A 25,469-nucleotide genomic window follows, 5' to 3' on the forward strand; every position below is an offset into this window, starting at 1 on the left:
CCATTATGCCGGCGATGCAGTCGGACACGTAATGGAAAGATTAAAGAGTTCAACACGATCTACTGAAAATCAAACAGCAGGAAAGTGAAGTAGCGTACGGCGCTTTGGGCTCGGTTACTTATGATCTAATTAAAACTGGATTATCGAGGTCATAAGTCATCGGATGGCCTGAAAACTGGCACTGTGATTGGCTGGTTCGTCCGCTTCTGCTTGCGACTTCGATAATTCAGTTTTCATTGGATCAGAAGTGTTTCAGTCAAAGTGACAAAGGAAAGAACATGAAAACGTTCTAAATCTTTAGACTCTACATCTGTTGATTTCGATTTTTATTTTACGACGCTGCCAATATTTTGAAGCATAGCTCACTTAATTTAAGCATTGCGCAGACATTATTTCAAGCTGAATAATTCTCAGAACATCTTTCTACTTTGAGACAAAAGTGTGAAGCAAGAAAGACACCAGCGCTTTGCTCCACGACTTAATCACCTTTCACTACATCGACTGAAGAGAAAATTTAAAATCCTCCTTACTAATGTTTTTCATAAAAAAAACATAAAAAGGCTATTGTACTAATAATTTATTACATGTCGTCAAAAAGGCTGTTGTACTAATTGTGGTAGTGAAGTGCTATCGCTAGACTCACGATGAGGTCACTTCCAATGTGAATCGCAATCAGGTGGACTGACTGCGCGTCACCTTATGAAAGACTGACATGATATTTCCAAGGAAAATTTCGACTCTTCTTAATACCTGGTTAAATAATAGAAAACGTTACACAGTAGTCTAGTGTTTTCTTCATCCATGATTGAACTTTAAATGTGACAATCACCATGCTATCACGAGGAAGAATTGCTACTGTGTCTTAAAAACTGTTCCTTCCCATCAGTTGGTACGAAAGACTCCTTCAATAAGCTTGTTCCTGTTTAAGACGCTCTCCAATCCTTCAACCCCATTTCATCCTTCATCACGCTGACAGCTGGGCAGTTGAGATGTGAAGCTGTAAAAGAAACAGAAAGAAACTTGGTGAAAAATAACGAATTTTGTTTTCGTTTTGTCGTGAGCCCAAAACGAATTGGAAGAGTCGAACCCTTGACCTGCAGATTTCGAACTCCGATGCTCTACCACTAAGCTGCAGATAACTAAGTGGTAAGCTGAGGTTATGGAGGGTTCAAATGTGACAACAACCTTGCATACTGCTAGGATTAGCATCATCAAAGCACCCATTGTTAATTGGGAATAAGAAAGATGATACCAAACAAGCTTAAAATTACCGTTCGAAAATCATTTCATTATGCACTGAAAACAGTACATCAAATTACCGCAGTGCTACTAACCCTTCTGATTCCTTTAAGCTTAACCTCAAGTTAAAAACCTGGCTCCATGAGCAAAGAGTGGTACTTGTCGTAAATGAAAGCTAATTCAGTTTGATGATTAAAGAAAAAACTTCTCACTTTAAGCCAAACTTAAATAAGAAATTGAACCAGTCTCTCGATATTCTAGTTTTAGCACAGCATAGCCTCTCCCACCATGCTTAACCCTTTAACCCCTAAAAGCGACCAGTTCCTAATTTCTCCTTACAATATCACCCCTGAATCAAACATAAAAGTCACGAGAATCAAGGAAATAATCGCCAACTTATAAAGCTCTTGATTTTTAAACAAATTCTCCTTGTCAGCGCTTCACGAAATGCATAGAGAACAGTATGGAGAATACGCATACTGATGCTGTGGTTAAAGGGTAAATTTACTCTTCAGGATCTAAATGACTTACCCTCTGTCAAGCGTCTTACATCAATTCCTGCCAAAGACTGCGCTTACGTCATTGTGGTCATTAACCCCAGTAGAGTCCAAGTCTTTACTTGCCAGGATGTAACACGCATCATTTAGAAGTCCTCCTTTGCTCCAGTTCAACTGAAACAAGTCCATCCCGCTGACTTCTTTGCAAAGTTCTAAAACTGCATTCAAACAGTGGTTCCCCTCCTGTCACAAGGCTAGCAGCGCTTTTTCCTCCACAAGAAATTTAGAACCAGATCCAGTCTCCACCCCCGTCAACATAGCTATTAAATGTAGACACTGATGCGTTGTTCCAGGTCAGGTTTCCAGTCTTCTGTACTTAAAACTACTGAATTTACAACAAGTGCAACCACAAGCTCTTGTTAGGGTACTCAGTCAGTGTTGAGAATGTTCAAAAGATGTCCTTTTCACTAAGCCAAACTCATTTAAGGTTTTCCATTGCTCTCACTGAACACGTTAACTTCAAGAAAAGTTTTGATTGACAATGTGTTCCTTGACAAAGCTTGACACAATCTGTTTATCCACTCTTCGTATGAATTATTGTTGTTGTTTAGTGTAAGGTTTAATATGGCAAGTGACGTGTTCTGTGCTACAACACTCCCCAGATCACGTATCCAGTCTACACGCTTGTCACTGTGGTTGTTGACTGTAATACTCAGCGTAGTTATCGACGTGCTTAGTGCCAAACCACTTCCCAGTTCGCCCATCCAGTCTCCACTCATGTTACTGTAGTTGTCGAATGTAATACTCAGCGTGGTTATTGACGTGTTTTGTGCCAAACCCCTCCACAGACCACCCATCCAGTATTCACTAATGTAACTATAGTTGTTGACTGTAATACTCAGCGTGGTTATCGACGTGTTTTGTTTCAAACCACTTCCTAGTTCGCCTATCCAGTTTCCACTCATGTCACAGTAGTTGTTGAATGTTATACTCAACGTGGATATCGACGTGTTTCGTGCCAAACCTCTACCTAGTTTGCCCATCCAGTCTTCACTCATGTAACTGTAGTTGTTGAATGTAATACTCAGCGTGGTTATCGACGTGTTTTGTGTCAAACCACTTCCCAGTTCGTCCACCCAGTCTTCACTCATGTAACTGTAGTTGTTGAATGTAATAAACAGCGTGGTTATCGACGTGTTTTGTCCCATACCTTTTCCCAGACCGCCTTTCAGTTCTTCATTCATTTCACTGTAGTTGTTGACTGTAATACTTAGCGTGGTTATCGACCTATTTCGTGCCAAACCACTGCCCAGTTCGCACATCCAGTCTTCAGTCATGTAACTGTAGTTGTTGGCTGTCATACTTAGCGTGGTTATCGACGTGTTCTGTGCCAAACCATCTGCCAGTACGCCCATCCAGTCTTCACTCGTGTGACTGATGTCGTTGAATGAAATACTCAGCGTGGTTATCGACGTATTTTGTGCCAAACCACTCCCCAGTTCGCCCATCCAGTCTCCACTCATGCCACGGTCGTTGTTGACTGTAATACTCAGAGTGGTTATTGACGTGTTTTGTGTGATACCACTTCCCAGTCCGCCCATCCAGTCTCCACTCATGTCACTGCAGTTGTTGAATGTAATACTTAGCTTGGTTATCGTCGTGTTCTGTGCCAAACCACTCCACAGACCACCCACCAGGCCCTTACTCATGCCACCGCGGTTGTTGATTAAGAAGTGTAACGTGGTAAGTGACACGAATTTCGACAAAAAGTCACCAACACTTCGTCCCCAGTCCTCCTCACTTGAGGAAATGGGGCTATCAAAGTTCAGACTCACTTTACTTACACGTGAGCAGATAGTCTCGACGTTTGTAAATGCTGATGTTAATGACGAAGAATCGACTACAGATAACTCGACTTCTTCGCATATTTCGTCAACTGTCTTCGCGTCATGGACATCTAAAGTAGAGGAAAATTTTTGATTGCATGTTAAGGCTTGAAGAGTGCTCTCTCCGTCTCTTGTCACCTCTCCCCTAATGTTGATACTCAAGTTGGACAGTGACTTAACTTTCTCAAAGTTCTTAACCAAACAGGTAGCAACACCATCTGTTACTCTTCCATGGATATTCAAATTAACACAAGAAACTCTTGACGCCATCACGAGTTTGCATAAATCACTTGCTACAATGTCACTCAACTCTCCCCACATCTTTACAGTAAGTGAGTGAAGTTTCAACACGCCAAGTTTTTCCTCTAGTAGAACAGGACTAAGACAGGCCACCTGCGAACTTGTTATTTTGCTGACAACATCCGGCTCAATTGTAAGAGACAAAGATGACTTTTTAGCAGTATAGAGAGCTTCACAAATGTTTATCCAGTTCTCGGGGAGTTCTCCGAACACTTTTAATACCAGTGACCTCAAACCAATATTTTCTAGAACACCTTTTTGCAACGAAATGAAAGCAGAGCAGCTGACTCTTCCATATACAGTCAATGTGAGGAATTTTAAGTACAGATCAGCTGCAAGTCCTTCAGCGACTGAAGCCGCCAGTGAATCGTGCATGTTTCCATAAATAGTGAGGCCAAAAGATTGTAGTGATCTGTTCAGTAACAAATTTTTCAAAGCCACCAGACCACGTTTCCCTACTGAGCCTCTAATCTCCAGTACAACAGATGTCAGCGCTGTATCTCCAGACAATCCTTTTTCAAGAACAGTGGCCCAATCCTCAACTAACTCACCCGGTAGTTTTAAAGTCACGATTTGTAGTGTTTTGTTTGCGGCTAAATTGTCACCAATAGCAACAGCCTTCTCAGAGGAAAAGCGACAATTTGTTTGAAGAGTAAAGGAATGTAAAGATGAGTTCACTTGAAGTGCGTTACCCACAATTAGGCCAGTTATTTCTTCTGAAACACTGAAAACGGAAAAGAAAATAGTTTCTAGCCTAGAGTAAGAGGTTAGGAACTTGTGAACAGAGAGAAGATCCAGTATGCCATCAAAATACACAGTAAGATGAACAGGCAATTGTAATTGCGAGAAGTACTTCCAAGCATTTGCAACACTTAGAACACCTTTAAATAAATCATTTCCGACGTGACTGATTACTGACTGTGGAAACGGGAGAAAGGAACAAAGAGTCACTGCCATTTGTTCTGCTTCTCTGCTTTCACTGAAACACTCCGTGAAGAAAGTCGCCTCTTGCTTGGTACAATTTAGCCAGTTCCAGAATTTGGCCTTAAGATTCTCGCCAATCTGTCTTAACAGATTACAAGTAGCCTCACCAAGTATGCCAGACACAAAGATAAACACTTGGTTGTATCTTGTTGTGATGTCATCAAAGCTCAACTTCAAATCACGAAAGACATTAACCTTCTCTTCAAGTAGATTGTGTGCCAGATATAATGCCGCAAAGTACTCTTGAAAAGTCTTGTGGAAAAAGTGATATTCGTGCTGAGGGTTAATCTTCTTCGCACTGGCCTCTTTAAATACCAAACCAAGTTTACGAACTGCCAAAGGTTTCTTTCTTCTTTCAAATTCAGCCAACTCTTCTTCTCGAAACGAAAACCGGTCGTTTTGCAGACCCTTCCAAGCTAACTGCCCCAATGCTAGTAAACTATCTTTAAATTGTTCCTCTGGAGCTTTGTCATCAGAAGCGGCTTTCACATTGTTTTTGGCACAATACCTTCGCAAAAGGCAACGAACAATAATGTGATAAAGTTCGGTTCGAGAAGATGGTAGATTCCCTTTATAATCCTCAAAAACAACACAGAGAAGAAGCAGATTCAATGGATTGCTGGGGAGTGCATGTAGGAAGGTATTTTCCCGGATGGACTGAATAAGCCTTTCTCCCTTTGCTACATGATCACGACCTAGGTGACTAAAGTGTTTTCTGATGTACTCAAAGGAGTCTACTTTCGTGAACCCTTCAATTTGGAGAAGAACGTCAAAGTCAACCTTCTGTCGCACTTCAATTCCTTTTTCTTGACGAGATGTCGCCAAAACATAGCAAAGTGGTAGCATTCTTCTATTAAGCAACTTATCCACGTGACTTTCACCTGCTTCCGGAAGCTCATCAAGGCCATCTAAAATCACCAAAATTTTCTCCTGGTTGTGAACATCTTTGATGTAATCTACCAGCTTTTCCTTGACCTTTCCCTCCATAGGGAGTAGCTGATCAACAATGGCATCTATTACATCCCCACAAATGTCTCGACATTTCAGCAGCAACAAAAGTTTGAAAACTGGAAAAGCAGATTCACTTGGGATTTTTTGGTTAGCCCAGTCGTGAGAAATTTTAAGACAAAAAGTTGTCTTTCCAATTCCAGGGCTTCCCTCTACGAGCACCATAGAATCTTCACCTTTGTTGAGAGTTTTAAAGATGTCAAACATGTTCACTGTTCTGTCTTCCAATCTAAAGTCTGTTTTTCTTCTCGACACTATTGACAATGTTGTGTAAACATCACCAAGAGGTAGCTTAAAGGTGTTCTCCCAAAGAAGCGGTTTTAGAAGAGATCTTCTGTTATACTCAGCTCTGAGATGTTTTGTAATCACAGAAAGGTCACGATCTAGGGAAATATTATGAAAACATAAAGGTTAACTTCTGTACATGTTTCATGTAACTTTTTTAAGAATTAAACTCAGAATAGAGAAGAGTTCAAAACATAAATAGGAAACATCTCCACTTGTTAACTTTCAAGATGACCAGCAACGGGGAAGACCTTTAACGCTACGCTGTAAGTGCAAATAACACGAGATTTCACGGTGATTCCACTAATATAATAAACTCTTGATGGAATTACCACTATGAAAACCACACTGACTGGTCTATCAGTCAGTTAGTCTACAAGTAGTGCATACCTGCACCAAATTAATGAGTTAATTGACCACAATATCAATTTATACTAAAAGTAACAAGGTGATTACTACATGTAGGAATTACCATTAGCTGTGGAATCACCTAGAGTCTGACCACTTTCTTGAAATGGTGGGATTTCCATACCTGCAAGGAACAAGGTACATTTAAAAGCTAAGCTCTCATGACTTGCTGCTGCTCATTGCTAGACAAGCCTCACAAACAATATTGACCCTTTAAACCCTAAAAGTGACTGGCATCTAATTTCTCCTTACAATATCTCCCTGAATCAACCATGAAGGTCACAAAAATAACAGAAATGATCACCAACTAAAAAAGCTCTTGATTTTTAAACTAATTCTCCTGGTCAGTACCAAAGGAAATTTAGACAAAACAGTAAGGAGAATATGCATACTGATGTTAGGGTGTGAGGGGTTTTGACTACTACATGTAACAACATTCCAACCAAGTAAATAAAATAAACTGGTCAAAAGCAGCAACCTTAGATTCTTTGGATCCTCTCAGAAAGGGTAAACCAAGTAGGTCAAGTTCCAGAATTAAAAATTTTTGGCTTCTGCTGAGCTACACACAGCTTTCAAGTCTGTGAAATTGTATCAATTGTATTATTGATCTAATTGTATGTGGTAAGAACCTTCATTGTGATCATGATAGAAAAACTCTTATCTAACTCGCTTAGAAAGCTAACTTCCAAAAAAAATGGATGATAGTCGTTCATCCTTGACTGGTAAAGCTGTTAATCTGCTTGCCAGCAAACTTACAGCAGGTGCCAAATAACTTAATAATAGCTAAATACTAAATACTGTGAAACATTGTAAAATATAACTTTTAGCGCACCTCTTATTGCTTTCTGTTGAAACCAAATTCAAATATCAAATAACTGTTTCAACACATGCTGAATGTAACGTCTCTGATGTCTTGACTTAGTTGAGGTAGATTAAGGAAGAGATTGCATTCCATTGATATAGACCTCTATTGAAGAAAGCCTTCCTGACATAATAATAATACTATGTGTTTCTAAATATAAATAGTCAATCTGGTGCAATGTTGTAAGTGACCCCAGTTTTGGGAAATTACTGTTTACCTTTGTGGTACGTGCCATCTGTCAATTCTTTTCTTGGTCTCTTACAAGCCTGACTTGTATCAGCAATAGATGTTAGCCCCTTATCCCTGACTGGCTTGACTAACCTGCTTCCTGATGAACCTACATGTGATAAACAGAATTCATAATTGATTTTCACTCTATTTCAATCAGCTATTTGTCATTTCATAAATTTTGGTGCGCAAACATAATCATTCAAATTATAGCTAGCGACAGCGTATAAACATTAACCACTTCAACAGAATATCATGGAAATTTCAAAGGATATACATCTGGTATGTCATGGAGGATGCCTCACAAATAATTTTTGAAAGAATTTGATAAGACTTTCAATTGGTCAAAAAATTAATCAGGGTATGGAGCTTATCCCAATTTCTACAGCTCAAAGCTGTATAAATTACTGATTACCTTTGTGGTACGTGCCATATGTCAAATCTTTTCCTGGTCTCTTACAAGCCTGACGTGTATCAGCAACAGATGTTAGCCCCTTCTTCCTGACTGGCTTGACTAACCTGCTTCCTGATGAACCTACATGTGATAAACCAAATTCATAATTGATTTTAACTCTATTTCAATCAGCTATTTATCATTTCAAAACATTTTGGTGTGCAAAGATAATCATATTCAAATTAAAGCTAGCTACAGCATATACACATTAACTACTTCAACAGAGTATCATGGAAATTTCAGAGGCTATACATCTGGTATGTTGTGGAGGATGCCTAACAAATAATTTTTGAAAGAATTTAATAAGACTTTCAATTGGTCAAAAAATTAATCAGGTATGGAGCTTATCCCAATTTCTATAGCTCAAAGCTGTAGAAATTACTGATTACCTTTGTGGTACATGCCATCTGTCAATTCTTTTCTTGGTCTCTTACAAGCCTGACTTGTATCAGCAACAGATGTTGGCCCCTTATCCCTGACTGGCTTGACTAACCTGCTTCCTGATGAACCTACATATGATAAACCGAATTCATAATTAATTTTGACTCTATTTCAATCAGCTATTTAACATATTTCATAACCATTGGTGTGCAAAGATAATCATTCAAATTATAGCTAGCTAGAGTGTTTAAACATTAACCACTTCAAAATATTATCATGGAAATTTCAGAGGATATACATCTGGTATGTCTTGGAGGATGCCTCACAAATAATTTTTGATAGAATTTGATAAGATTTCCAATTGGTCAAGAAATTAATGAGGGTATGGAGCTTATCCCAATTTCTACAGGTCAAATCAACCAAAGGTATTGTAAATTGTTCCTACTGGAAATAATGCTACCTAATTGCAAGTTACCCCTCCCCATTTAACCTTTACTGGTGAACCAAACAGTTTACTAGTTTTATATAAACGTAAAAGCTTGGAGGAGAAAGACACCTTGAGAGTTGTATGTTTGTTCCCAAAGAAAAAAATCAGAAGTGTCAATCTGAATACTAGTCTCCCAGATATATTACTTATGTTGAACACACCTACACGTACGTGACCAATAGAGAGTCTGTGCTATAATTATTTAAAAAACACCAACTGTCTAGTGAATGACAAGAACATGCTGTTTCATGTTGCAAAAGTACATTGAAGTTGCAGTCCTGATATTGACTCATTGTTTAATTGTAACAGTGGAAAGTGGTTATAATGGATAAAACTTTTACCAAATGCAAGTGCCTGCATCTTTTTCACCAGGACAGTACAAGGCCTCTCCCAGTCATAAGCTTTTGCATAATGTTCACGAAGATACTTTGCTTCTGAAAAGCGAACTTTCCTACGTTTCTGACGTACATCTCTGATCTTTTTGGCCCAGTCTTTGGGATCTTCTGAGTCTACCACATAGTGTGAGCCAAAAAGCACTTTCTTCAGAGCTCCTCCGAGTCCGGAATTACCACTGATAAGTACAGGCAGACCAGCAGATAACGCTTCAAGGCCACACAATCCAAAACCTTCAGTCCTTGATGGCATTATGGCAAGATCCACCTCACAAAATAAGTTGGCCAGCACATCTCTGCTGTCATTAATACTGTGAACAATTAGCTGATTACGACTGATGCCATGCTGAAGCAATTTGTCTGCTATTTCCTCGCCTTCTTCTCTTGGTGAAAAAAGAAACTTCAGTTGGTAGGATGCATCTTTTAACTCAGCAATTGCTTCAGCAGCCATGTTGAATCCCTTGACATTGAAATCTTCACAGCTGTCACCACTTCCAATTACTAAAACTGAGAATGCTCTCCCTTCATCTGTGGCTTGTTCTACTTTCAGAAATTCAGAGAAAACACCTGGGGTGAGATCTAAAATGGTTTCCTCTTTTCTAGCAGAACAAAGGAAGCATTTGTAGGCCTCTGCCACTTTAGGTCCTATTGCTACAACCTCATCAGCCATCTTACATAGTTTTACTTCTGTTTGCTGAAGTCGTTCTCCCTCTTCTCCATGAACACTGTGCACAACTTGAATCCATCTACAGTCTTTAATCATCTTTATGAGAGGAATTTGTCTTCCAAGATGCACTCCATGTCCTATGACACAGTCTACATCATGGTTTTGGGGTAAAGATAACAACCAAAGAATTGGTTCAAAGCCAGGCAGTTCATCTGCTTCAACAAGCTGAATTTTGTGACTTGCAGCATTTCTCTTGTCCTCTTCACTGCACTTAGGAAGAAACACACTAACCTCCACATTAGGATCCTTAGCTAACTGTATAGCAAGGGTTCTACATATAGTTGAGACTTCTCTATCAGTTGATGATCTCCACTCACTACTCAGCAAAGTGACTTTCAGTCTCCTGTTTTGCTGGCCTTCCTGTGATGAAGAGGCTTCAATTGGAGTGGCTGAATCCTTCAAGAGCAAAACAGCACAAATTTAGAAAAGTTCTCTTTATGGGAATCATGATATATATTTCATATTAATAAATACAAGTAAAAGTTGCAATAAAATATATTTTTTGTCATGTGTTATGTATCAATGAACAACATTCAAGAGAGTATGGAGAGAGAAAAAAACAGAAAAGCACATGGTCAGTTTATCTGTGAGCAATTCATGGTTGTTCATCAGTTATTTACATAGCAAGGGAGCACAACATTGGCGATGAGGATAAGCATGGAATTAGCACAACATAAGCACAGCACAAGATGTCTTGGAGCAAAAATAGAGCTTCAAAGGCAATTCCTACATTCAATTGTCACTCAGAGCCCCCCTATGTTGGGACCATGATGGCCTTATTTGCATATGGTAAAGTTCTAATCATTAATGATGGTAAAAACGCAACCACAAGATAAGAAAGAAGAGCTATGCTACTCCATTTAGCAGGCCCACATGTCCCAGAAATCTTCTCTAAACTTGTGAACACTGGCAAAGCAAACAATCACATCTCCAGCATTGAATGGACATTTTCTTCCCAAAGTCAACTCAGTTTTTGTGCATCAGAAATTTCACCAACTCCAACAAAAGGAAGGTGAGACTGTTTTGCAGTCTGTAACTGGATAAAGAAAAGAAGGAAAATATTGCAATTTTGACTTTAACAACCAGATAAGAGACCTTGTCCTGTGCAAAGGTTGGTCAGACTACCGGTATGTAAACCACAAGTTATTTGAAGAAAGGCAAGAGCTAACCCTTGCTTACATGTTAGAACTCCCAGAACAGTATGAAGGGGCAGAGCATCTCATCTCAGTGTGAGTAAGCAAGGTACAGAAGATCCAAATAGGGTTCATGAAAAACCTGGCAGACCTAATGGCAAACAAAAGAGTAAAGGAAACAAACAAGAAAAACATTGCAATAGTTGTGGGTCCAGTGAGCACCTGGGTGGAGATCCAAAATGCCTTGCTGGAGGTCAGACTTGTAGGAAGTGTATAGGAAAAGATCATTTTGCTACTGTCTGCAAAACCAAACCAAAAAATCTTGGGGTTCAATGAGTACAAGAAGAATCACTTGCAAATAGGGATCAAGTTCATTTACTACTTTCAGAATCAGTAATGAGGTCCACTCTAAGTTGTCTATGTGTGGGGTAGAATTAAAGATGTTGGTAGATTCTGGGACCACCAATAACACTGATGATAAGAAACCAGGGAAAATTTGAAAGTTAGGAAGATAAAGACATTGCCAAAGGGTCCTTAGCAAGACCTCCTACAGCCACTCCCATCTGGACCATCCAGATGTCATCAACTACTATAGCCATTATCATGAGTATGTGGAAGCAACTGATGACCTAGAGGAGATCCTCAGCAGCCCTGATCTCCCCATAACTACCAAGTCCAACAACAGACCACAATTCTAATGGGGAGAATTCCAAGAACACCATAAGCAGAATGGCATTGTGCATCATAAGACCACACTAAAACCACCATGGGCCAATAGGGAAGTTCAAAGACAAAACTCACTCCTAATGAAGAGGACCCACATTTCCTAAGCTGTAGGAGATGACTGTAAGAAGGATTAAGAAAATATGTAAGTATGTACCGAGATATTGATCATGCCATGATGAGGAGAAATCTAGGGAATTATAATTATTTAATTGGCAAAATTGCCAGAGCTGCAAGCTGATTGCCATATACAGACTCGTAGGGGTAAAAGAAACGACCAAAGCATATACAGACGAGGCTACAAACACAAAACAATCAGATATTTAAGTTGGTGATCAAGTGCTAGTTAGAGACAAAAAGAAAAAATTCTCCACACCATTCAATCTGATGCCTTCCCAAGTGTTTAGCAAGACTGGCAACAGTGTCATTATAGAAACTCCAAGTGGGACCTGATACTCAAGAAATACTTCCCATGTTGAAATATTTGGGATGGATGATCCTGCATCTACATTTAAAACACAATCTGTCTGCCAAGATGAAATTAGAGCACCTGCTACAAAACCAGGTTGAGCTGTGAATGAATTAATACCAGTTGCACCTGCCACTCTACCATGTGAACCTCCTTCTGGGAATACCCCATTAACGCAAGCAGTTCCCATCTGTTCAGATCTTGCAATTGATCAAGCAATAGTGCCTGGCATGCAAGCAACACCAAGCTGTGAAAGACCTTAAGATAGAGAAGGCTGCTGAGAGATACAGGTACAAGGACTTTGTCTTGCAATGATGAACTGATTGTTAACTTTTAAAATTCATTGAAATTGAAAAATGTTGAGATTGAGAACTTTGTAATAAAGTTTCATTAACCCTTTAACTCCCAAGATCTAATTAGCAATTCTTCTAACTGTCAGCCATACAGTTCTTGTGATGTAAGTTTGGAGAATTTGGTATTGAATTAACTTATAATCCCCTAACTGATGTTTTTCTTTATTCTCATCACTTGTCTGCTTGATATTGTAAGGAGAGATTATTCCTTGGTCACTCATGGGAATTAAAGAGTTAAGGACACCCATGGGGAAATATACTGACAAAGTAGAAAGTCACAAAAGTAAAGGAGTAATTAAGCCACTCACACCTGCTCAGGAAATAAATGTCTACAGCAAGTGTTGACAGAAAAACGGTAAGATAAGATACTTTAAATTGGTTTTTCATTGAATAACTGTACAATTAAATTCTGTAAGATCCTGACAACAATGAAAAATTTGTCCTTGGTTGAGAATCTGCAGGGACTGAGTTTCAAGATACACAAGGACACACAAAGGTGTAAATGTTGTGCTTCACTTTACAAGGAAAAAACTCATTCTCATGGCTCTGTAATTAAATTTATGAGTCATTAGTTTTACCTTTGATGGCCCAGACATCACAGGAAACCTTTAATCTTGAATGCAGATGCTAAAAAGAAAAAATTACAATGTCCAGATTAACTTCACCTCACTCAACACAAATAAAGGCTTTTAGGTTACATATTCACAAAACAGGCAGTCTGGGACTGCAGGTGGCTACTGATATGGCATTGGACAAAAATGGAGAGTTCATAGTGAACCTATATGGTAGTGTTGCAAAAGATTTGTATTTACATGCAAAACAAAAAATCTGCCACATCCCATATATTCATGGGTACCCCTCAATTAGCATTTGCCATCTGTGGGTCAAAGGAATATCTTGTAAATATGCAAGAAAGTAAAAATAAAAGTTAAAAAATTGAAAAGTGAGGTGGTTCACAAGAGAAAAAAGGGTGAAAGAATATAGTGACTAGTTGACAATCAACCATTAACTTAATAATAACTAGACACATATTTGTGTTCACCCAGGCTTTCTGTTGGAAATAAACTTTGTTTTTTGTGCTTGCATTTGCCTAAGTTTTTATGCAATAATTGGTTTATCCTGAAACTGTTTTTTCTTTTGGTATGCAATTCCTAAAGAATCAGGTGACAATATAACACCAATGTCAGACCAAAAAAAGACAAAAAACAAATAAAAATGGCACTGTCAGATTTACAGCTGAAAATAATTGATGAAATCTTTGTGGTATCAAATACTTTGCTACTGTTCATCCATCAACAACTAAAAGAAATACTGTCAACATCAAACAACTGTCTATTTGCAGGACTTAGCATTATTACAGTAGGTGATTTGTATTAACTTACACCAATCTGAAGAAAATTTGTCTTTGAAGAATATAAAATAATGTTTACGATTTGTGCCATTCCTGGCTACTTTTCAAGATGATAGAGTTGACTAAAAATATAAGTCAAAAGGATGACCAACCATTCACAGAGTCACTAAATAGATTCAGAACTGCTTCTCAAACAGAGGGTGATATTCAATGCATTCAAGGCTTGTGCATCCTAAAGATACTGATTACCCAGTATCCATTGTTTTGTATTTTTGGGACAGTTTTTCTGTATTTCCTGTTTATTTTTCATATCCCTAAATTGTTTTTTCTCCATGAATATTTTTTTCTCTGCTGGCTCCATTGCTTTATAGTATTGTTTTTTTCCTATGTTTAATCATTAATTTTTTTCTTTCCTTTCTATCGACCACTTTACATGAACATGTCGCAAACAGTATTCTGTACTGCCCTAGAGTATTATATTTCTCTTGTATTTTTCTAATGGCATCAACAAGTGAAGCCATTCCATTTATGTTTTTAGTGTACTAAATAGAGAACACTTGTCTTTCAATATAAAGCAGGGGGGAATACATATATTTTGATCTTTTGTGGGTTTAAAGGTACAACTGATGCAGTACAAAGAAAATGATTTCAAAAACCCTGTGCATTCACTATTAAATATTATTTCATTCTCAAGAATTGACTTGCTTTGAAGTGAATCAGTTAATTATCCAAATTTACTTCAGTTTCACAAACATGCTGGTTGTGTTCTAAACTTGATTTACTACCCGTTTTTTGACCTTTGTCAACAATGGTTGGTAAGGATGTGTTGTAATTCCAGTAATTACATGATTTCATTATAGAGTAGCAAAGAGAGTATAGAGCTACAGTACAACTTAGATTAAAGTTTATGGTTTCAGAAACCATCCTATTTTGAATATTCTCAATTTGTACTCCTCTCACTTCAAATATATCATTAAGTATACTCTGAAAATAATGCACTAAACTATCATGAGACAGTACTTCAAGAAGAACACATGTGCCTTGAGGCTGCCCTCTGCCATACAAATCTCTTACATGAGAATCAAATATTTTGAACCCCATATTACTATTACTGTAATACACCCTGCTATTAATATGAAATTGTTGTAGCTTTCAAATCTGAGTGACTCAAAGGCTCTTGGCAAAGATGTACAGTACTGATTCCCCTCTATAGCAATTTCTTGGCGAACAGTACCAGAGTAGCTTTCATTGTATTCCAGTTGATAATTAGTATCAAACACATTCAATGCAGGGCATGAAATTAATTTTTTTTCTGATAGCCACTTGGCTTCTAAATTCTTCAAAGTAGTAGCCAATTCAAAAAAAGTTGGTTGCCCTTTTCAAAGACAAACAAAACCTTTTCTTATGCTGTCATCGTTCTAGAAATTAAGTTAGGGAAGGGATCTTTAACGTGCTACAAAGTGGACACTAGGATGGATGATATGCAACATTTAAGCTCACCTAAATCCAAGATGCTTTCTAGTTATTGATCAAGATGCATGTGCTGCGTTTTGGAAACAAACTTAACGAGGAAGTTTGTCACGGATTTGTCTTTGCAAATCTTTTTAATTCACTATATCTCTGGGTATGGTTACAGTCCCACTCACGTATACGTTAACCGAAAAACGCGAATTAAATGCGCCAAAAATCGCATGCAATTGCAAATTAAAAAAATTGTGCACATCAAAAAATCGCACATACACACACAACTTTGAGACATCAACCTCATTAGTAGGTATGAGGTGGTCCTTTTGTTTTACTATTGTTGGTGGTTTATTGTTTTAAAGAATAGGCTACAATTCAATAGCACTAAAATACTACATGGCTACCAATGACAAGCGAACTTGTTCGTTGCAATCACCGTTCAAACTGACCTTCTCAAAATGCTATTACCAATGTGACTTCATAATCAGAATAAATAAATGATTTATCATTTTCCAACGGAATTCTTTTATTAAAATAGCTATTTCTCACTTAGTTTATAGAAACATCCATCACAATGGCTTGGGAATTTGTTCAAAATAAATCTATTCTCAGTGTATTGTAAATTGGTAGAATCAGCTAAGGTGCCCATTTGTAACAAGTTGTCATGTTCTGAATGCAAACCCATGCACAAATGCTCATTTCATAGCTTTTGTCATTGGTGGACACGCCGTTCTCAAAAACTGCTTCATTCATCTCACCATTTATACAAAAACTAATAAGTGCTACTTCCTCATTTTAATGGTGTTGTGTTACAGTATGATTACCTGTCACAAATACGTCTTGTTGTGAATCATATGCAAATTTTTTATGTGAAACCGGATTCACTTTTTTTTTCATCATCTGTCAAATCATTGATCAACGTTCACCAAATTGCTCAAAAAAATGTAACAGAAAAATTAACTGCAGGATACACATAGTTCAAGTTTGTTTGTTTACATTCCGGTGCGTAAACACTGAAGTGGGTGCCGATTGCAATGAATAAAACAGAACACCATTCACATTCTTAAAAAGTATATTTTCTTTCTGATCCTGACCGAAGATGATAAAGGTAGGTTTGAAGTTTCGAAGAAATCATCACCTGCGATGTAAACACCAAATTGTTTACATTCCACTACGTAAACAACTTAGGGAGCGCTGATTGCAGTGAATAAATTGAGAAGCATATTAGTGAGTATTTGTTTCGTTACTCGCTCAGTGAAACACATGTTTCGATGCCTTGAGTAACTGACATTTTCCTTCCCAGCTAAGTCATCAACAACTCAAATCAAGCAACTCTATTGCTACTGCTCGTAATCCAACAAATTAGCGAAGCAACACGACATACGTGAGTGTAACATGATAGCTTTTTTCATTATGTAAATTTTCCATTGTCTACTCACCGCTTTTTCAAACCTAGAAGTCCTTTGTTTCATACAACAATGAAATACAAAGGAAACTTATAGCACTGAATAACAAAGGCACATGAATCGCCCATTTTTTTCGACCATGCATGCAAAAAAATAGTATATACGCATCTGACTACCCTGCGTCGGAGAGTATGAAATTCATCTGTGCAGTTAACATATACATGAGCGGTACTGTATGATGAAACAATTTAGTTGCCAATTTGGTGACTAATTTTCAGGATTTGGTCACCAAAGTGAAAAATGTAGTCGCACTGGCACCTGTATTGAGTGCAATTTCACACCCTGTAATGCTGTTGGTGATTCTGACTGCATTGAATATGCCTGTCTGGCTAATCATGACAAACTTGAATAAAGCTGATTTCCAATATTCATTACTTGTATAAGATCATTTGCAGAGCTGATCCCTTGTGTGTCATTGTAAATCAAAGAACACAAACTCATTGCAACACATTGTTGTCCTGCATTCTGTCCAAAACTAACTCGTTACCGTGACTATAGGAAGCTACTATTGTTTTGTGAGGGTCAACATATGTTGGAGGGCCAGGATTTTTTTTGTCTCTACTTAATTTATAGTTGCAATAATTTGCTACATGAGCTTCATTCTTGCAAGAACACATCAGTTTGTTACAAGAAAACAATTTTAAATATTAACTGGCATGACATTTTACCTTTTCATATACATTGACAAATTCTTTCACGACAGTTAAACTTAAATGTCTTTTTAATAGTTTTTTAGTGTTAACATAACAGTATGATGTAGATGACATGGGGATTCATGGGAGAATACTTACATAGACAAATTTTTCTAACCTCTCTGCTCTTGTTCCTTAGCCTTTTCAAACTTTGTATTGGTATTCTGCTTGGTTCACAATCACGTCTATATACACAATGAGATTTGTGCCTATGCTTCTCTCAATTAACATTAGATAGCTCAGTTGATATAGCATGCTTCTCGACGAAAGGCTCACTCATAAATGTTCACTCATAAAGAGATATCTCATAAGGTTCACAGACCAACCCGTTCCGAAAACATTTAACATCTTTTAGTGTGTATGCATTTTGAGCATCTTATACACAGTGTCTGTGCTGATTTTGTACCCCGAAAGCTTCTCTTTGTCCGCCATTACACCATCCTGTGTGCTCCTTAGTCAAAACATCACGCATGTACCAGACTCAAAAGGTTATGGATGCATGATGAGGACTTGACTGAGATTTGCGACCAAACGAAAAAAAAAACCCAGCCAGAATTTCAACTCAGGCATTGGAAAGCCAGCGTAACAAATCGTCATATTAACAATACTGAAAATGACAGAAATAGTACTGGTAATAATGAAGAGGAGCTCGCTTGAAAGCCTCACGGTTCTTGTATCCTCTAGGCTTCAATAATAATTAAGGTTACTTCTCACCTTCGCAGGTGTCCTATGGGAGAAAATTCTTATGGGAGCTAGTTTCACTAAAATCCTAGCAAACTATATATCAGAAGAAAGCTTAATAACTGCAGTTTATGACAAAAATACAATTTAAGCAAGCTTTCCATTTAGAAAGTGTCAGAAGCTGGTAAGGTGAAACAACCAAGGGTTCTTCTATTGAATTTATTAGGTATTGAATACCACAGCTTGGACAAAATGGCTGCACAGTCTTATTTACAAGGCATCAATCAACAAAAGTATGTCAGGCTTTTCCCATATTCTGATTGGTTGTCTAGATATTGGCATCTAAAGTTAGAGTAGCTAAAAATATGCAAGGCATGTTGTGTAAATGATGCCACAAGACAATTATTTCAAATGACAAAATTTCCCAACACACTTTCCTTTGTCATTATTCCTGGAATGTTTGGGGGAAATTTTATGAAAATTGGTCAAATCTAAGTACCCTATAAATTCACTCAGGGTAGAAGTATTCCTCCCAAAATCAAATATGAGATTTTAGCTTATAAAGGTTTGCAAACAACTTGCACCGCTACAGGAGATTATCTCGCCTCCTGAAACCACATATGCAAATAACTTGAAAAATGAGCCTCAATATGAGAGGTTGCTGTGAAAATTCCCTAAGGAGACTCCTTCAGGTCAAGAGTTATGATACTTTTCTGATTTATTTTCTTTTATTTGAAAATAAGTTTATCTAAATAACCTTGGAGCTTTTAAAGATTTCAGGTAATTTTTTTGTTACGGGAACTTTAGGTTGATGTTTGAATTCGGTTGGTAAAATAAAAGAAAAAACTATTTTTTTGGCCTCTGAAGGTGGGAAGTAACCTTAAACTATGCTTCTTTCCATTTTTCCTGTTGAATCATCTTTTTCTTGTGGAACATGGTACTCGTGAATATGCAGGATGCAACAAATTTTCTGTTTTGCAAGTGAGAGAAATCTTCTGCAACACTACCTTCTAGCATCACTATACAACCTCTAGTATCTTTTCAGTGCTATGAAAATTGTGCCATATTAGTAGCCACATGCAGTCTTGACTACCTAATTTGATTGCTTGCTTTTTGTGGTTCAAGTTCCAGTTGATTTGAAGTGTGTCATAAGCTATTCAAGGTAACAAGCTGTTTGAAGGCGACGTATAGCATTTGCATAAAATACTTGAGTCAATGTTCCATTGTTTTCAAGACAATAAATTTTCCTCTTTCTCTTTGGTTGTTTGATGAACAAGCCCAAAAGATGTCAATGAATCCTCTTATCACAATATTGCAAGCCAAAACGACAATTTCTAACTAAAACAGTAGAAAATAAGTCATGCACTTCAGTGCAAAGGGTCTTTGATTCCTAATAAGTAAAGTTTTATCTCTGGCAACCGATTTATGATCCGGGTTACCAAAAAGGTTGCGCTTGGAATTCTGTTCGACATCCACGTGGTGGATTCTTCTCTGATTATCGCATATTGGTGGTTACTACAGAAGAACTTACTGAAACTTCAACAAATTCGCATATCGGGGAACTAATAAAGCATCAATAAAACATGAAAACTTACCACATTCTGTTACTGGGGTTGTTTAGGATCGTTAATCCAGACATATCCGAGTGAGATGACTGACTCTCCTTAAAACCTTAAAAACAATCACAGGCCACATTTCGATGAGATTACAAAGGACTACTGACGAGTAAAGGAAAATAAGAATCATTCTAAATATTCTGGATTGGTCTGTTGTTTTCTTTCTCATTTAATTGAGATTTAAAACGATTCGTGGAATGCGAACAAGCAGACGATAGTATAGCTACTATTGAACTGAAAAATTGCCAATGGAAACAACCTAACACAAAGCGATAAATTCCACATCGCTAGCAACTCTTGCACTTCGTAAACCTCTTGTTCTTTCAAAATACTACAAGAAGATTAAATAAAGAAAAAGCCTTTATCCTTTTCGCTTTGACATTTCCGACATAACAGCTTGCTGAAACAACGACAGCCCACAATGGCAAAGTCACGCTAGTTCTCAGAGCAGTACTAGCAAACATCATGCGATCCAACAAGCAGTGATTTGAAACACGTTCTCCCGCGAGGTACATTCGAAATGATTCCAATAGATTTACGGTTAATGAGCAAGATATCTACCCTCATATGGAACCTTTCCACGAAACGAACAAACTTGAGCTTTTAGAATTACCTTCGATCAGCAGACAGATCATAGACAACGCAAGCCGCCCAAAAGACAAAAGTTGCATCAGCTCAAGAACCTTCGCTAACTGTCATGCTGACGGCCTTGCCAAACAATGACGAACACTTCACGATAAGATTCTAAATCACCCCATAATTTAAGATATATATATATATATAAAGGTAAAATTAACTCCAGTGAAATTACGCGTCGTTTGAAGGGCGGAAATTCAATACACTTCCATCAAATTCCTTCCCAGAGTTCCTAGGAGACTTTCGCTTTCCAAATATGGGGTGCAATGGAACCAACCTTAAGAGACTGGACTATGAGACAAAAGGATTGTGGAAGGAATTGAATTTTTTTTTTCACAGAAACGGAATGTGGCGAGTTGAAAAAAAGTCTGTTGTAGGAGAAATTCGAAAATAAGGAATGAACCCAACGTCTTCTTTTTCATGGTGTCGTGGGCAGATGAAGGCTCCCAATAAGGTAATCAGCGAATACCATATTTAATGGAAAGTAAATGAAAGAGGAGGAAAAAAGATTACGTCACGGAGCATCCACAAATAAAACTTTGTTGCTGACCCCTGCCGGCATCAACGATAGAGTAACAGAAGTGTATCGACCATATTCATATTTGTACAAAAGGTGTGAAAAATAGTTTTCAGTGAATAGTTACCTTTCAATCATCGTTTAATGCACTTTTTCCGTCGTGAAACAATTCATATCACTTGAGCTTAAAATTACACAACTTATAGAAAAGATAATAATAATAAGTCACTGACAGAGAGAAGCTAATGGGCTAATGCGAAGTAAATTTCAACCGGAATACAAAACCACTCTGGACTGTATCGGTTTCACCTTAACCCTTTACTCCCTAACATCAGTATCCAGATTCTCCATACTCTTCGCAGTCCATTTCCTTTGGTACTGACAAGGAGAATTTGTTTAGCAATCACAACCTCTTAAGTTGGCGATCATTTTCTTTTTCCCTCGTGATCTTAACGAATGATTCAGCAATATTATTGTTAGGAGAAATTAGATGCTGATCACTCTTAGGGTTTAAAGGGTTAACACACTATTTGTCCAGAAACTATGCACCACTCTCTCAATCAATCAGATGCTAGACTAGAACTAATCTCGACTTAGTCACTCGTGTTTAGTGCTTTAGATTGATTGTTATGATTTGAAAGGACTTTAGCGTAAACTTTGATCATTTTATTTGATTTTAAATGATTTTACTTCACCTACTTAATGACTCCTCGTGTGGTATTGTACTTTGCTTTCACTGGACGCTCTAATAACTTGGGTTTTGGTTATACAACGTGCAAAACTCGAAAAGCGCCCAACAAGGACTAACGAATGGTTTCCCCGGATGCCAGCGATGCAGTCGGATATGTAACGAGAAGAGCAGAATTAACCCTTTACACCCTAACATCAGTTTGCATATTCTCCATACTGTTCTCTATACATTTCCTAAGGTGTCGACAAGGAGAATTTGTTTAACAATCAAGAGCTTCTCTGGCTGATGATCATTTTCTTATTCTTGTGACCTTAACGTGTAATTCAGGGGTGATATTGTAAGGAGAAATTAGATTCTAGTCACTCTTGAGGGTTAAAGGGTTCAATACCATCTACTGAAAATCAAACAGCAGGAAAGTGAAGTAGCGTACGGCGCTTAGGACTCGGTTACTTATGATCTAATTAAAACGAGATTATCGAAGTCATAATCCATTAAATGGCCTGAAAACTGGCACTGTCATTGGTTGGTTCGTCCGCTTCTGCTTACGACTCCGACAGTTCAGTTTTCATTGGATCAGAAGTGTTTGAGTCAAAGTGACATAGGATAGAAAATGAAAACCTTCTAAATCTTCCAACTCTAAATCCGTGGATTTCGACTTTTATTTCACGACGCTGCCAACAATTTGAGGAATAACTGACTTAATTTTAGCATTGCGCGGACCTTGTTACAAGCTGAATAATTCTCAGAACATCTTTCTACTTAAAGACAAAACTGTGACACCAGCGTTTTGCTCTGATACAATCTGCTGCTATGGTGTTTACAGGTAATCCCTTTACTACAATTAGCCAGTTGGCATCATGCTTTAATCTTCAATTTTTCAGTGAAAGTGTCTTGTTCCCTGTTATTCACGAGGCATGGGAGGCTGAAAGTAGGAGGTAAATTGCTCAAGATTTAATAGATAAATGAAAAGCCATCAAGAATTTTTTTTTTCTGATTTAGCTCAAAGGGATTCTCACACATGCTCAAATGTTCTGTTTAAACTCCATTTATTTAGGAAAAGCTAGTTTCAGTTGTCAGGAGGGGCCTGGAGGTTGTTCATAGAAGTAAGGGAAACTAGGTAGCTCTTCTCTAGTAATCACTTCACTGATTTACTTCAGGTTATTGAATGCAAAACAATATTCCATCACAGATCTCTATAGTTGAGAAAAGCACTGGTATTCATCATTGGCAGTTATATTTAAAGAAAAAGGAATGAACTAACAAATGGAGCTTATCACAAACAAAATATTGGAAAGGAGAATTGCAAAAATAACTTATTTTCTCTGGCTTTACAAGAAGGGTTTAATGGATTGTAAAATATATTATTGTAAAACTAAGTACATCATCATGTCACTGCTTTAGTTTGTCAGTAAGAGAAAATTAATCATCTAATCACTCGTGAGCATGGCGAAAACCTTCAAAGGAAAACTCTTCTTCTGATTCTGGTGGAGGATAAAAGTTGCGTATACACATTACAGCACATGATAGTAGAACTACCATGATTTCTTTGCCCAGTATTCCCCAGCACCACCGAGTCAGCTATCTGTAGGCATTATGTCGAAATAATTTATGTTCAGGGCCATCGTATGGATCTTTGTACAGTTGTTTGTATACTGATACCAGGCATTCTGTAGGACCCACCTGTTTATGCAAACTGGATGAAAACCTGAATGCTGCGTAATGCATTTAGGTTCCTCTTGACATTCACCACTGGTAACTGTCTCAATAATTTCCACGGCAGTAGAATCTCGCACCTTAATTGACGTGCCTATTGTGAACTCTGAATATTCTGCGAGCTCTACGAGCTCTCTCAAATTCTGCAATCTTAATACGAGATCACTGATCACTGAATACTGAGATCACGAGATGTTGGATTAGTTGTTTATTACATCAGACTTCCAGTGTTCTAGTTAGCAAGGCCCCGTTGCATGTTGGGGGCCATGTGCTTTGATGTTCGGCCATCTTGTATGTATGTCTGTGTGCGGAATAAATCTTTACTTTGAAGCCTAAATATTACAATTGTGAACTCTGAATATTCTGCGAGCTCTACGAGCTCTCTCAAATTCTGCAATCTTAATACGAGATCAATTAAGAACAAATCCGCGGATTTTGTCTGCTATGTTAAAGCGTGTGCCGCTGATATTTTTGCCATTACGGAGACGTGGTTCACAGACATGGATTGTGCCCATAGAGCTGAGGCAACTCCAGCTGATTATAAGCTGTATGACCATCCTGGAACAGGGCACATAGAAGGCGGTACTGCATTGATGTGTCGCGAGGGCATAACCGTTATCAAGGTTGTAGTTGGTGAGAAAAGATCTTTTGAGTTCTCGGAATGGATTATCCTTGGACAAGGCTCACGCAAGATTCGTATTGTCATTGTTTATCGCCTGCAATATTTTTCCAATCATCCTGTGACTACAGGTGTATTCTTTGAGGAGTTTTCTGATTATCTTGGGTCTATAATCCTCTCATCTGAGCCCCTCTTAATAACTGGCGATTTCAAAATCCATGTCAACGTTGTTGGGGACCCCCACAGATTGAAACTTCTTGATTTACTGGAGACAATGGGTTTGCAACAGCATGTTATAACACCAACGCACGAGTCAGGCAACACATTGGACTTAATCATAACACGACGCTTCGATGACTTGGTTAGGGAAACTCCCATATCGGACTATCACATTTCCGATCACTGGTCTGTTATATGCCGGTTAAACCTTGACAAGCGTAGGGTAACAAAGAAAACAGTGACCTTTAGGAGGGTTAAAGGCTATCCGATGAAATTTCATCATCGAATTTATGTACAAATATCCCGGACACACTAAATGATCTTGTGTCGTGCTATCATTCCACTCTTGCATCTGCCTTGGACCGGCATGCACCACTCATTACAAAGACCATACCAGCTAGGCCCCTAGTGCCTTGGTTCAACGATGATATTGAGAAGGCTAGAAGACAGAGGCGCAGAGCGGAGAGGAGATGGCAGCGATCGTTTGGAGGCAGATTTCCTTGCATACAAAGCTATTAAGAACAAAACTAACAATCTGATGAATGAAGCACGTAAATCGTTTTTCAAAGAATTTGTAGAAGAAAACAGCACGGATCAGAGGGAACTGTTCTCGGCCACTAAGAGACTGCTTGGGAGAGAGAACGTGGTGGAATATCCTCAATTTGACGACAAGATTGCTCTTGACAACAAATTTTTAGCGACTTATTTGTTCAAAAGATTGACAACGTACAGACCAAACTCGACAACATGGTTTCGACCCCTCCTCTCCGCCTTGCCAACGAGCGCGTTCGTGATGTACCGTCCATTGAGTAGTTGATATACTCAGTCAATCTGATGTTAGAAAACATATTGAGTCCACACCCAAAAAATATCGTGTTTACTAGATCCTATACCTACAACACTTGTTATCGGCGGCATCGAAGACTTGTTACCAGTGATAACTAAGATTATAAACTTATCGCTACAGACAGGTGAATTTGCTGTTCAA

At 38.1% G+C, this 25,469-nt stretch overlaps 1 protein-coding gene across 2 annotated transcripts; it reads right to left on the reverse strand.

The window, feature by feature from the left end:
* Window positions 1–293: 293 nt before the first annotated feature.
* Window positions 294–23,838, reverse strand: LOC131780040 (uncharacterized). Of its 2 annotated transcripts, none has more exons than XM_066170645.1 (10): window positions 23,611–23,838; window positions 20,066–20,141; window positions 13,395–13,443; window positions 9,361–10,534; window positions 8,541–8,660; window positions 8,113–8,232; window positions 7,687–7,806; window positions 6,672–6,731; window positions 1,771–6,297; window positions 294–997 (listed from the first exon to the last, which is right to left on the reverse strand). In XM_066170645.1, exons 3-9 carry the CDS (start codon window positions 13,410–13,412, stop codon window positions 2,219–2,221), a joined length of 5,691 nt encoding a protein of 1,896 aa, XP_066026742.1. In that variant the 5' UTR covers window positions 13,413–13,443; window positions 20,066–20,141; window positions 23,611–23,838; the 3' UTR covers window positions 294–997; window positions 1,771–2,218. The 2 variants fall into 2 exon arrangements, with proteins under 2 accessions (XP_066026742.1, XP_066026741.1); XM_066170644.1 differs by lacking the exon at window positions 23,611–23,838 and adding an exon at window positions 20,700–20,915.
* Between the last annotated feature and the right edge of the window lie 1,631 nt (window positions 23,839–25,469).

Source organism: Pocillopora verrucosa, chromosome 8 (assembly GCF_036669915.1).
Source record: "Pocillopora verrucosa isolate sample1 chromosome 8, ASM3666991v2, whole genome shotgun sequence".
NCBI lineage: Eukaryota > Metazoa > Cnidaria > Anthozoa > Scleractinia > Pocilloporidae > Pocillopora > Pocillopora verrucosa.

Bases quoted from the DNA above. Each gene is read 5' to 3' on its own strand.
- LOC131780040 (XM_066170645.1), bottom strand. The intron at 8,661-9,360 runs GTAAAAGTTTTA...TATCATATGTAG, and splicing joins GATGCAGGCACTTGCATTTG to GTTCATCAGGAAGCAGGTTA. The intron at 7,807-8,112 runs GTAATCAGTAAT...TATCACATGTAG, and splicing joins ATATGGCACGTACCACAAAG to GTTCATCAGGAAGCAGGTTA.